This window comes from Podarcis muralis, chromosome 7 (assembly GCF_964188315.1).
Source record: "Podarcis muralis chromosome 7, rPodMur119.hap1.1, whole genome shotgun sequence".
In the NCBI taxonomy this organism is placed as follows: Eukaryota; Metazoa; Chordata; class Lepidosauria; order Squamata; family Lacertidae; genus Podarcis; species Podarcis muralis.
This window is the reverse complement of record NC_135661.1, coordinates 53,136,189-53,149,809: the sequence shown is the minus strand read 5'-3', so window position 1 is coordinate 53,149,809 and position 13,621 is coordinate 53,136,189. Positions and strand designations below refer to the sequence as shown.

Below are 13,621 nucleotides of genomic sequence, written 5' to 3'. Positions count from 1 at the left end.
TGTTATCTATTCACTCATAATCTCTTCCATCTTAATATGAGTTAAAAATATATATATATGTAAAAGACTGTATCAGGAATGGTGGGCTGGCATTACACACATGTTACAGTGGATTCTTGTATATCTTCTTGTGTGAGCTGTAAATATTTACTTAGATTGTTAGCCACAATTATTTTATTAAATTTGTATATTGCCCATCATCCAAAGATCACAACATAAAAATACAAAATGAGAACATAGATACATAATAAAAACAAAAACAAACCAATAACCTCACTTCAACAAGCACATCTGAAAGGCCATAGATTGTTTAATCCAGTGTTTCCCAACCTTTTTTGGGCAAAGGCACACTTGTTTCATGAAAAAAATCTCGAGGCACACCACCATTAGAAAATGTTAAAAAATTTAACTCTGTGCCTATATTGACTATATAAAAAGTACAGTGGTGCCTCGCAAGACGAAATTAATTCGTCTTGCGAGTTTTTCGTCTTGCGATGCACGGTTTCCCATAGGAATGCATTGAAAATCAATTAATGCGTTCCTAGGGAAACCGCCTTCAGACCAGGTCCGGGGACAGTCTGTCCCCCGACCTCTTCTGAAGGCTGGGGGGGGGGGGGGGGGAACAAGGGCTTTTCTTCCCACTGCCAGCCTTCAGAAGGCTGTTCTGAAGGCTGGCGGTGGGAAGAAAAGCCCTTCTTCCCACCTCCCGCCCCGCAAGCTCCGGGGACAGGAGGGCTTTGCTGCCGACCGCCAGCATTTTAAAAGCCCCTGCTGTCCTGGGGCGATTTTAAAATGCTGGCGGGCGGGAGCGAAGTCTCCGCTGCCCCGAGGAGATTTTAAAATGCTGGGGGTCGGCAGCGAACGCTTCGCTCCCACCCGCCAGCATTTTAAGATCGCCCGGGGCAGCGGAGAAGTCTCCGCTGTCCCGGGAAGGCAGGCGGGGGGAGCAAAGACTTTTGCCCCCGCCTGCCTTCAGAAGAGGTCCAGGACCTCGTTCCGATGCCCGGCGGCGGGGTGCGAGGTTCCCGCCCCACCGCCCGGCATCGGGGCATCGTTCCGATGCCGGGCGGCGGGGGGAGAGGTTCCCGTCCCACCGCCCGGCATCGGGGCATCGTTCCGATGCCCGGCGGCGGGGTGCGAGGTTCCCGCCCCCCTGCCCCGCTTCGGAGCAGCGCTCCGAAGCGGGGCGGCTGGGGCAGGTGTTCCCGCCCCCCCGCCCCGCTTCGGAGCAGCGTTCCGAAGCGGGGCGGCTGGGGCAGGTGTTCCCGCCCCCCCGCCCCGCTTCGGAGCACCGGGAGAAGCGATCTCCCCGCAGCCCCTTGCTTCAAAAGAGGTCCGGGGGCAGCGGGGAAGAAGCGCTGCGCTTCCCGCTGCCCCCGGACCTCTTTTGAAGCAAGGGGCTGCGGGGAGATCGCTTCTCCCCGCAAACCCTTGCTTCAAAAGAGGTCCGGGGGCAGCGCGAAGCGCTTCCCGCTGTCCCCGGACCTCTTTTGAAGCAAGGGGCGGTGGGGAGAAGCGATCTCGGGCGCCGCGGCGCGCAGGCGCACTGCTCGCTCCTCTTTCCGCGCAGGCGCCTTCTCTCGCTCTTTCGCCTCCTTTTCTTTCTCTCTCGATGGTCCGCCTACAAAGGAGCGAGGGAGGCGCCCGCCATGTTTGGATTTGCATCCAGCAGGAGATGCCGCCGCCGCCCCGCCTCTCCCGCCTCCCTCCCACGGCACACCAGGCAAGGTCTCACGGCACACTGGTGTGCCGCGGAACACCGGTTGGGAAACACTGGTTTAATCAACCAAAGGCCTAGTTATAGAGAAACGTCTTTTCCTGGTGCCTAATGATATGTAATGAAGGCACCTGGCGAGTCTCCTGGGGAGAGTATTTCACAAGTGGGGAGCCACTGCAGAAAAGGCCTGTTCTCCTGTTGCCACCTTCCAGACCAGGATTGGTGTAATATACTGAGATCGCATTATTTTCCTCAAATAAGGACACTCGGGTCTCTGAACTTTGACTCCACCTGCCTTTGTCATTCCTAGCCTGGCCAAGTAAGGGGAGAGGGGAGAATAGAGCCCACATGATGTAAAACCCTTCTTTACAGATGTGCTTTAGGTGAGCAGGTATGTACTAGTTTGTGTTAAGAATGAGTCTTTCTTTAATGTTGATATTTCTAAAACTGGCAAAATGCTTTTCAAATAATACAGTGTTCACTCCTTCCCTCACTTAGGTATGTCATTCATCTCTGGGATCTCAACCATGAAGGTACCTGGGAAAGCAAGGGAACGTACGTTTATTACACAGACTTCATCATGGAGCTAATGCTTTTGTCACTGGATCTGATGCATCACATTCACATGCTGGTATGCATTGTTAACTGATAAATCATGGCCTATATAGAATGGGAATAATATAGAACTGGCTTTTATAGAAGTGTTATTGTTACTATTTATGGCTTGTTACGTCCTGCATCCTTAAGCCATACTAAAGAAGGGTTGTGAGCATGTGGGGAGAGAACTGTGTGGGAGAGAACTTCGGCTTTGATTGCTATTTTTGCTGCAGTATTTCCTGCTGTAGAAGAGAAGAGCCACTTTCTCTTCTGGACTCTCTGATTGTGGGACCTGCTGTGGTTAAAACAGCAAGCGTAGCTCTATTTATGGATAACACTGCTGCTTTTCAAAATTAAAAGTTTCCCCCAAGTGACATACAATTGATATCATAAAACATTTAGTGGCAGCCCACCTTGTTATAGCCCAGAGATGGAAATAGGGTTCAAATTTTACAATCAATAACTGGCTCAAAAATACTTTCTTTGTAAACTGGGGGGGCCTGCAGTGGCCATAATCTTTATTTGGGCCTACCTTTAAAACCAGCCTGAAACATGGGACCCATTTTTACCTTCTATCTAAATGGCCCCATGTGTCACTTTCAGCCCTACAATTCCGTGTTTCTGTGCTGTTGTCACTCTAGTTAGGTCTTTCTCCTCCTTCCTTAATTCGGGGGGGGGGGGGGGGGGGGAGAAGTTAGTTGCTGTTTGGAAGCCCAAACTTAGCAACACTCTGAATGAGAACTCCATGAGCAGCTTGTTTCTAGTAAACTCAGAAAGATTTCTGTGGCAGCTTTTAGGATGTGGCTGCATTGGGACTTCAAAGAGAGAGCCATATGCACAGCAGGCTAATTTCTGGCATTGTCTTTTTATTGCCTGGTGTGTTACCATGCCATTCATGCCATTCTCTTCTTTCTCTCCCTGTCCACCCACACCTTCACTTATGTGCTGCTGGATTACTTAATGCTCTTTTAAACATTTGTTTGGAAGCTGTTTGGCAATATTTGGTTGTCGATGGCCAGCCTGGTGATCTTTATGCAGCTGCGTTACCTGTTCCATGAGGTTCAGCGCAGACTTCGTCGCCACAAGAACTATCTCCGTGTGGTTGGAAATATGGAAGCGAGGTGAGCAAGTTCCTCTAACTGCGCAAGACTAGGAGAGAGTCCAGTCTCACAGTCTTCTCTTTTAGGGTTGTACCCAGTGTTAGTCATGCTCAGAGTAGATGCATTGAAACATGACTAACTTAGGCCCATTAATTTCAGTAGGTCTGTTCCGAGTAAAACTTAGTTGGAGACAACCCTTAATTTCCTTGCCGTCTGACTGTTACAAAACTGGTTTGCGAGGAGTAAACTTGCTGATCTTCACAGTTCCAGTGATGATATGGTAATTTATTACTTATACTACGCCCAACTGACTGGGTTGCCCCAGCCACTCTGGGCAGCTTCCAGCATAATAAAAGCACAGCAGAATGTCAAACATTAAAAATCTTCCCAATAAAGGGCTGCCTTCAGATGTCTTCAGAAAGTTGTGTAGTTGATAACAAGGATAGGCTTATTATTATTATTATTCCTTATCAGTGTTTCTTTCAAGGCTGTCACCAGATGAACTTAACCTTGGATGATTAATTTCACGAGTCTTAATTGTTTTCAAATCAGTTGGGTGGTGGCAGAGTGGGAGCCTGAAGCTCCTTGGGGTCTGTTGTAATGACCAGCCATGGCTTGGTGTTATTTCTGAAGAGGCCCTTGATGAACTAGCTGAGCAGATATTTTGAGTCTCCCAGTTCTAGCATAAATAGGCACTGAAATGGCATCCTCTTCAAGTTGCAGTTTACTCCAATGGCATTTTGGTCTAGCTAGATACCGTAAAGAGCCATATGCTGATGGTGGTGTGACCATCTTGGCTGTCTCTTTGTGCCAGACCCAGATCATCAAACCGTCACCGGTCATGAACCACCATTGGCAGGATTGTCAGCAGAAGCAATGTTCTTTGCTTATGATAATATCTTATTCTCTTATTAATTATGCTGTTTTAAATGCACATTTTATGTTTAACTTCCTTTAGTAATTTCTACTTATGAAACATTAAAGATAATTATTTTTGGTAACTTTGCTGTGTTAAATGTGCATTCTTTAGTTGCCCTCCTTTTATTTTGAAATCTTTATGATAATACATTAGTTTCCAGTTAATTACATTGCTTTGAATGTATACTTTATACAGTATTTGACTTTCTTCAGTAATGTTTTATCTGAGGTTTTAATGTCTAGTAAACCGCTGTGAGGTTTTTTTCTTTATAAAGTGGTTTAGAAATACTATTATTATTATCAATCATAACCATAATCTTCACCTCTCTTCTAGGTTTGCGGTGGCAACACCTGAAGAGCTGGCAACCAACAATGACGACTGTGCCATCTGCTGGGATTCCATGCAAGCTGCACGTAAACTCCCTTGTGGGCATCTTTTCCATAAGTACGCACCTGGGGAGCAAACCAGGGTAGAACAAGTAGTGTGCTCTAATTGTCTGTAGTTAATGGTTGAATCTCACTAGACACTCATTTTGTCATTTTCATCTTTTCTTTTTTTTAAGAAAACCAATTCAACACTATATATACTGGTTTTCCTTGTTAAAGGTCATGGAGGAATTGCCTGTCCTGTTCTGGCTCTACCCAGTGTAGACTGTGGCATAGGAATGTAGTCTTCTAACAGAATTCACGGGACAGAGTTTTTATATACTTATCCAGGACTGCAAAAATGTGTTTAATGTACAGAAGCCAACATTGATAGTGCAATCTTCTCAGTACTTTAAAAAATGCACATTTTTTCCTCTACATCTTACATAGTACAAGTGGTCTCCAACGTGGCACATCTCCAGCACCTAAATACTTGCAGCCCAGATTTTCAACATTGTCAATAACTTCAGGTCGGAGATACAGTTTTAACAACTCTGGAAGGCTGCGCATAGTCCAGCCTACCTTGTAACCCTCACAAGGTGGTTTACAGCAGTCAACCAATGTAGCTGCTCAGCCACACTTAATAACAAAGCCAGCAAATTAATGATTAAAACCTTACCTGACCTCATATCAGATCATTCTATGTCTGCATGTAAGGAGCGAGCATCTTGCTTGATTTGGTATTCATGAAATATTGGGATTTCAAAAGGGCTTAACATTCTGTTGGTTATCAGACTTGTGTACCATTTCATGCAATGTATTCCCACCCATCCCCCAGTACATTTGGATATGGGAATAACGCTATTTACCAAGGACATACACACACCCTTCTGGTTTACAGTGCAATCCTAACCTTCTCTGCTCAGGAGTAATTCCTATTGCATTAGATGGGTCTTACCTCCAGGTAAGTGTAGTTAGGACTGCAGTATTAGATTTTTAAAAACTGATTTATTAGCCACATTCATGAAGGATAGGGGTTCTTGGCCAGGTCCTGCTGAATGCCTCTTGCTGGAGGGGCAAACATAATGGCAGGCTCTTGCCATCATGCCTTGCTGGTGGGCTTTGTGGAAGCCTTTGTCTGGCTACTCTTGGAGGCAGGTTGCTGGACTGGGTAAACATTGAGTCTTATCCAACAGGACATTGTCAGCTTCGCCTTTGAGCCAGTGCCAACGACTGGGCTCAACCTCTTCAGCCCCGACTGGGCCAGGTGAGCTGGAAAAGCACTCCCAGAGACCTTCCACCTCTTTGTAGTTGGCTGGTTCAAAAACCGCACCAGAGTTGCTAGTAACAGCAGCTTTAGCAAACTCTTTGGAGAACCGTTTAGGTGATATGGCCTTTGTAGTTCTTTTAGATCTGTGCAAGACTCTCTGGTCCTCTGGGTCTGGTGTCTCCTCCTTGGGAGAATGATGATCTAAAGTAAATGAAGGTGCTGTGTCTGAATCAGTGTCAGACTCATCTGAGGCTTTTGGACTTTGATAATCTGTGTCATCATCAGAATCTATGTTGGCATCAGCATTATCATCAGCAACAACAGAATCTGCCTCTTTCGTAACTGCTTTTGCACCATCATCATCTGAAATGGGATGACATTGAAAAATGCCAACTCTGTCCCATTTTGGATTACAATCCATGCTTCTGGTCAACCTAATCGCTTTTGTGTCAGCGATTAACACACGATAGGAACCCTTTTCATATCCCAGAAAAATACCAGACATGTCTTATGCAATATATGAAGTATTCCTTGATAGGTGTGTCATTTGGGTTGGCATCTTTTGGCAGTTGCTTCTACTTATGTCATCAGTAACAAACTGGAGGAGAATAGAAACCAGGGACCAGTTTGTTGTCATTCATTACAAGCTGTGTCAAAAGTATTTGTCAGCGTTTCAAGGAGCCTCTAATAAGATAATTAGCCACTACCAGCAGACACATTTACTCCTCTGAGAAACTTGGGCCACACCCCTTCAGAGCTGCTTTTCCACATACCTGAAAGGGTAGCATTGCTTTTCTATGAAGCCAGCTTATGCTTCAAATTATTGGGTTCTAGTATAATGAAACGAGTGATTTTGGTTGCCTTAAGTCACAATATGCCTTGAGAGTGGGGTAGCATGCTGGTTATAATATGAGAAAAATGCTAGTTAACCCTTTTCCTTATCCATCGGAGCCCACACATTTTGGCCTTGGTCACTCCTATTTTGAGAGAATGTGGTGGGTAGCATATCTTGGCTGCAATGCACAGTGCATAGGAGTCTAGAATAAGCTATTAAACAATTATTTGCATTGTAGGTGGCAAGTCAAATTTCAGAATGTTATTAATGGGAAACAACTAGTGCAGCAGTAAGTCTCAAAAACAACTACCCCAAAAGGTTGCACCACCTTAAGTTTGTTGGTTTTCCAGGGGTACCATAATAATTATAATTATGTTTTGCCTGGAGGAGACTGAAAGGCGATATTATGGCCACCTTCAAATTTCTAAAGGGCTGACACATGGAAGAGGGATCAAGCTTATTTTCTCCTGCTTCAGAGGGCAGGACCTGAACCCAATGGTTTCAAGTTACAAGAAAGGAGATTCTGTTTCAACATCAGGAAGAACTTTCTAAGGGTAAAAGCCATTCAGCAATGGAACGGACTCCCTCGGAAGGACCCTCCTCTCACTGGAGGTTTTTGAGCAGAGGTCAGGTGGCCATCTGTCAGGGATGCTTTAGCTGTGATTCCTGCATTGCAGGGAGTTGGACTAGATGACTCTTGGGGTCCCTGCCAATTCTACAATTCTATGACTCTATTCTAAATTACTGCATATTCTTTTTCTTCTGAGAGCAGATGAACATTTTGTAACTTCTTCCCAAGAAATTTACTTAAACCTCTCATTTATTGGTAGCTCATGCCTGCGCTCCTGGCTTGAACAAGACACTTCCTGCCCTACCTGTAGAATGTCCCTGAATATCACTGACAATCTCCGTGCCAGGGAAGATCACCAAAGGGAGAACCTGGATGAAAATTTGGCTCCTGTGGCAGTAGCTGAAGGCAGACCTCACCTGAACCAGCACAATCACTTCTTCCACTTTGATGGTTGGTTTATTTGCCTTTTACTAGTTGACTTGACCAGAACATTTTTGGAAATGTAGGATTCTTCTCTTCTCTTCTCTTCTCTTCTCTTCTCTTCTCTTCTCTTCTCTTCTCTTCTCTTCTCTTTTTTGAGAAGCCATACCTTCCCCCATGAGTAGATGAAACCTAGATGAAATAGTCCCTATGTGCAGCAGGAACAGGCTTTTGGGTTTCTTTCAGGATAATTGTTTTCTCTTCCATGGATGGGAAGGATGAGTCACATATGCGGGGAAGAGTTAATCCTTCCCTGTACACTGTCGCCCCTGCTGGAAATACTTTCATACTTCACCTTAAAAAAAAAAAAGCCATAGATTGGCTCCAGTAGCAGGCTTCTTGAAATCCGCCTTACTGTGATGAGGAGGAGTAAGAGTAAGAAACTGTCTCTGTGTGTGAGAGAGATAGAGAGATTTAATGAACAAGTTTGAAGCACAAGCCAGCTCTGTGTGCTGGGCACCTGAAATGTTGCCAAGAACACTCACTCTATCCCTGCAGTACTTTCAAAAGTTTGATTTTTATACTATGTGCAGATTATGTTTAATCATATATAACAGTGGCTTTTCAAGAAAGGAAAATAAAGGGGAGGAGAGAATTGATAATGCTCATGACATCTATTGAACCTTGTAATAATAATTAAGAACTGAGGAATCATTAAAAATATAGACAGAACCGTAGATGATTGGGGTAATTACTCAAAAGCACATTTCACACACCTTAACTGTTGCTTTCTCTTTCCCAGGTTCTCGCATCGCTAGCTGGCTGCCCAGCTTCTCAGTGGAGGTGATGCATACCACCAGTATTCTTGGTATTGCGCAAGCAAGCAACTCTCAGCTCAATGCCATGGTAATTCCTATTACTATTTTGCACACTGCTCTGTTTATTCATTTATATGTCACCACCAGTGTATGTGCTGCTTTAGAGAGTAAGTGCAAAAAAAAGTCCCAGTTCCAAGGAACATAAAAACAAAACTTCATCAGTGTGGTGGTGAAGTCAAGGAAAGGAAGAGAAAAAGGTAACTAGGGACGAAAATGAGCAAGTGCAGTTACATGTACTTCAGACCCATTTTCACTGAGAATGGAGAACTAAGTGTTTGGTCAAAGACATTGTGGAAGAAGTGAGTTTTGAAGAGAGATTTGAAAAAAGAAGCACACACTGTTTCAAACATACACTGTCTATCTTAATAAACTGTGATTAGATGATCAGTGAACATGAATGGAATGAAACCACCATTCTGGATTATTTTGTGCTCTAGTAGCAAAAGCCTGACCTTTTGAGATTTTAAAGGCTTTGGCTTACTTTAAAGTTTTATAAGGTATTTAGTGTGTCACAGTTGGGTCCCCTGTTGGTAACAGTGGATACATTTTCTTTTTTAGGCACATCAGATTCAGGAGATGTTTCCTCAGGTTCCTTACCACCTCGTTCTGCAGGATCTGCAGATGACGCGTTCTGTAGAAATAACAACGGACAACATTTTAGAGGGGCGTATTCAAGTGCCTTTCCCAACACAGGTTGGTCAAACGTTACTGAGGCAGTCGGCATATTTCCAGTAGCAATCCATCAGCAGCAGACCTGCTGTGTTTCTTTTGCAACATTAACATTGTGAAATGGTTATCCTGATGTTTAAGGTTTTTTTAATGTGTGTGTTTAAGTCAATGTTACGTCAAGTAATATTGATCTATGGACTTAATGATCATGAAAATTGAAAAAATGATTTTATATAGCTTTTGCTGCATTGTAAAATATGAACAAAGAGGTCTGTCGTAATCAAAAAGGCCCCCAGAAATTCTTGTGGTACTTCAAAGACTAACAAGCTTATGTCACAACTTTATAAGGTGCCACCAGAAAAGTCTTGGTTTTGTTTTTAAGTTTACTTTGTCTAGTTTTCAAACTTCTGTCAGTAACAACAAGGAATGGATAAAAAAAGCCCAAACTTCCTCATTATTCTTTTGTCTACCGTGAAATTGTTTATATGGCAGCCTCTGCATATTGGTTACATTTGGGGTTTGCATGTTGGTAATTATTTTGTCCCTGAGGATGAATGGATAAAAATGCACCTCTGTATGTTCTGTACTCGAGTTGTGATCTTGTTGTCATTTCATGAACTCATCAGTCTTAAATGACCAAAGTTCTTCTCAAACCCATATGCAAGTCAAAATCATTGCAAAAAGTAGCTTGTTCCCATTTCATGCATGAGATCACAGTTTTTAAGGAATCACATATTGATGTGCTGTCAAAGATAGACAGGTGAAGCCTAGTTGCTAGATTGCTGCAGGATAGTCTGTTGAAAATAAGATGATTTTATGGATTGGTCTATTTTCGTTTAATTGATAGGATTTTAAATGAAGTGTAGTTCTTACTAGTAGGCTTTTGTGTCTTTATTTTATTTTTATTATGGCATTTATTACCTGCAATTCACCATAAAGTCCCAGGGTTGGCTACAATAACATAATCATACAATTAAAAGCAGGAAAAGCAGCTTACACAATGATAAAAATAAGTAGTTAAATTATTAATTCATTTGGTATTTGTAATTTATTTTTTTAAAGTAGATAAACACAACATACATATAGAGCATTACAGTGGTGCCTCGCAAGACGAAATTAATTCGTTCCGCAAGTCTCTTCGTCTTGCGAGTTTTTTGTCTTGCGATGCACGGTTTCCCATAGGAATGCATTGAAAATCAATTAATGCGTTCCTAGGGAAACCGCCTTCAGACCAGGTCCGGGGACAGTCTGTCCCCGGACCTCTTCTGAAGGCTGGGGGGGGGGGGACAAGGGCTTTTCTTCCCACCCCCAGCATTTTAAAAAACCCCGGGACAGCGGAGGACTTCTCCGCTGACCGGGGCGATCTTAAACTGCTGGCGGGCGGCATTTTAAAATCGCCCCGGGACAGCGGAGGACTTCTCCGCTGTCCGGGGCGATTTAAAAGCCCCTGGGAAGGCAGGCAGGGGGGACAAAGACTTTTGCCCCCCGCCAGCCTTCAGAAGAGGTCCTGGACCTCTTCTGAAGGCGGGCGGGGGGCGAAAGTCTTTGCTCCCCCCCGCCTGCCTTCAAAAGCCGTCCGGGACAGCGGAGAAACACGCTGTGTTTCTCCGCTCTCCCGGGAAGGCAGGCAGGGGGGAGCAAAGACTTCTCCCGGGAAGGCAGGCAGGGGGGAGCAAAGACTTTCGCCCCCCGCCTGCCTTCAGAAGAGGTCCAGGACCTCTTCTGAAGGCGGGCGGGGGGCGAAAGTCTATGCTCCCCCCTGCCTGCCTTCAAAAGCCGTCCGGGACAGCGGAGAAACGCGCTGCGTTTCTCTGCTCTCCCGGGAAGGCAGGCAGGGGGGAACAAAGACTTTCGCCCCCCCGCCCGCCTTCAGAAGGTGTTCCCTCCCCGCCGCCCGGCTTCGGAGCATCGTTCCGAAGCCGGGCGGCGGGGGCAGGTGTTCCCTCCCCGCCGCCCGGCTTCGGAGCATCGTTCCGAAGCCGGGCGGCGGCGGGAGGTGTTCCCGCCCCGCCGCCCGGCTTCGGAGCATCGTTCCGAAGCCCGGCGGAGGGTGGAGGTGTTCCCGCCCCACCGCCCGGCTTCGGAGGAGCCTTCCGAAGCCCGGCGGCGGCGGGAGGAGGTGTTCCCGCCCCGCCGCCAGGCTTCGGAGGAGGTCCGAGGACAGTGGGGAAGACGCGCTGCGCTTCCCCGCTGTCCCGGATATTTCCCTATGGGCTGTCGTCTTGCGAAGCAAGCCCATAGGGAAATTCGTCTTGCGAAGCGCCTCCAAAACGGAAAACCCTTTCGTCTAGCGGGTTTTCCGTCTTGCGAGGCGTTCGTCTTGCGAGGTACCACTGTACAGAATTCATGGACAAGACCACAAATCTTACAAATGTTGAGGTTACATTGTCCCATTAGTGTTTCATAAATGTGTGTATTAAATCATATTTATTTCACCCTATTTGAGTTTTATGCTGCATTTTTAATTGCAGCATATGGCTGAAAGAGGCTTGCACAGTAAACCCTGTGACAGCTAGGTTTTGAACATGGGTCTACCAACTTGCCCTGCAGCATAAATTCTTTAGAAAGATTGTTTGTGGGGTTTTTCTTTTCAATTCATATCAGTTTTGTCAGTTTTATTTATGCTTACAGCGTTCAGATAGCATCAGACCTGCATTGAACAGTCCCCTGGAAAGACACAACACTGATCAGGAGGACACAGAAGAGGTTACTCAGGTAAACTTGGCAAAGGGAAAAAAAAGGTGCATCATAACACAGGGAAATTTGATAGTGTAATGTCCACAAACCTTGGCACAAAGTCCTCACAAGAACTCCTGGTAGATATCCTTCTGTAGCTTTGCCACTAGTGGATTTGGAGTCTTCATTGCAAAGAACATCTGTCTTAAAGGTGCAAGTAGGTTGCCATTTGTAAGCATAATTGTTCTGGGTCTGACTATGGAGTCTTACTTGCATTTCTCTTGTGTTTTGATGGGGAAGGGATCTGGAGAAAAGAGAATAGTGTTTTTTGTAATTCAAAGGCCTCGAGCAGTTAAGTCAGGGATAGCCAATGTGGTGCCTTCAGATGTAGTTGAACTGCAATTCACCTGCTCCCCATCCAGCATGGTCAATGCTAATGAATGATGGAAATTGTAGTCCAGCAATATCTGGAGGGTGCTGCATTGGCTATTCCTGAGTTAAGCTACTGGCTATTAAAGGGGATACATGTAGGTCTTTGTTCCTCAAGTGGTGGTCTACTGACTATAAGGAGGATTTGAGCTGCTCCAGCTTTTGCCTTTCCCTCATTTATTTTTGAAAAAAATATTAATAATTTAGTACAAAAGTTTAAAAGGAAACAGAAGGAAGTTATACCTAACAAAGCCATGATACTTGTGCAACACCTTCTGCTTGTACAATGGGATTTACCCCTCTCCCCGGAATGTCTTAAATAGTAAGATGTAGATTAGTTTTAACATAGGGAAGACATAAGGACAAGGCTGTTTTGGAACATATTGTTCCAGTCCATTACAGATACTTGTAAGTAAATGTGTGTGTGTTTGTAGTTCAATGCAATTCCTCATAAAGTAAAATGATTTTTACCCAAGTGTTATTTGCCAGAGACCCTTAAATCCTTCTGGTTTCTCTTGCTTTTTCCCATAGGACAATATACATATGTAGTGGCCATAAGTAACTCCAGATCAATGTTAACAGTCCTTTTCAGAAAACCTTCCACATCATCATAATGTAACCATAATATCAGATGTCCTGTTATCATCTATTAGTCCAGTTGTTTCTAGAAAAAGTCTATGTGGAGGGAGAAGTGTTCTTTTTCTTCTTTAGTAGTTTATGCTTTTGTTTTCAGTGTGCATTCTTCACAGTATTATTCAAAATAACATGTGTGAAAGGATAACTGTCTCTGCCTGGCTGTCACCTGAATCTCTACCCCAAATGTGCTAAAGAATAGTGCCTTCACTTATTTCCTTCCACACATTCACAAATGGGGACAGGGAGAGCAGGACTGCACTATCTAGCCCCATCTTGATTGCTCTCCTGGTTCTGCCACGCCAACCCAATCTCCACATGTTCATCAGATATCTCCCTTCAATGCCTCCTGTCAGACATGCAGAAGTCTGGATAGCAGAGCCAGCCAAGGTAGCGATGATGTGGGTAATTTGTTCACGTGTGTCTGGCCTTGGAAAACCCATGTTCCAGCACAGAAAAGAATTGGCTTTGACCCGGAGTCTTTGGGTGTGGGTGCAGGCCAGAGCTTTCCAAACTTTTCACATTGTTGACACACTTTTTAG

The 13,621-nt window shown here is 44.8% G+C and overlaps 1 protein-coding gene and 1 long non-coding RNA gene across 2 annotated transcripts in view; one reads left to right on the top strand and one right to left on the bottom strand.

Annotated features, from left to right (window-relative positions):
* The window catches only part of LOC144328429 (uncharacterized), a 253,965-nt gene that overhangs the window by 47,182 nt on the left and 193,162 nt on the right, over positions 1 to 13,621 (bottom strand). The gene's annotated exons all lie outside the window — the stretch shown is intronic.
* The window catches only part of AMFR (autocrine motility factor receptor), a 30,973-nt gene that overhangs the window by 12,727 nt on the left and 4,625 nt on the right, over positions 1 to 13,621 (top strand). The window contains exons 6-12 of the mRNA XM_028739515.2: positions 2,216 to 2,348; positions 3,302 to 3,435; positions 4,667 to 4,777; positions 7,634 to 7,824; positions 8,597 to 8,700; positions 9,231 to 9,365; positions 11,973 to 12,056. Coding sequence (XP_028595348.2) covers positions 2,216 to 2,348; positions 3,302 to 3,435; positions 4,667 to 4,777; positions 7,634 to 7,824; positions 8,597 to 8,700; positions 9,231 to 9,365; positions 11,973 to 12,056 — 892 coding nt within the window. The remainder of the gene's footprint in view (positions 1 to 2,215; positions 2,349 to 3,301; positions 3,436 to 4,666; positions 4,778 to 7,633; positions 7,825 to 8,596; positions 8,701 to 9,230; positions 9,366 to 11,972; positions 12,057 to 13,621) is intronic.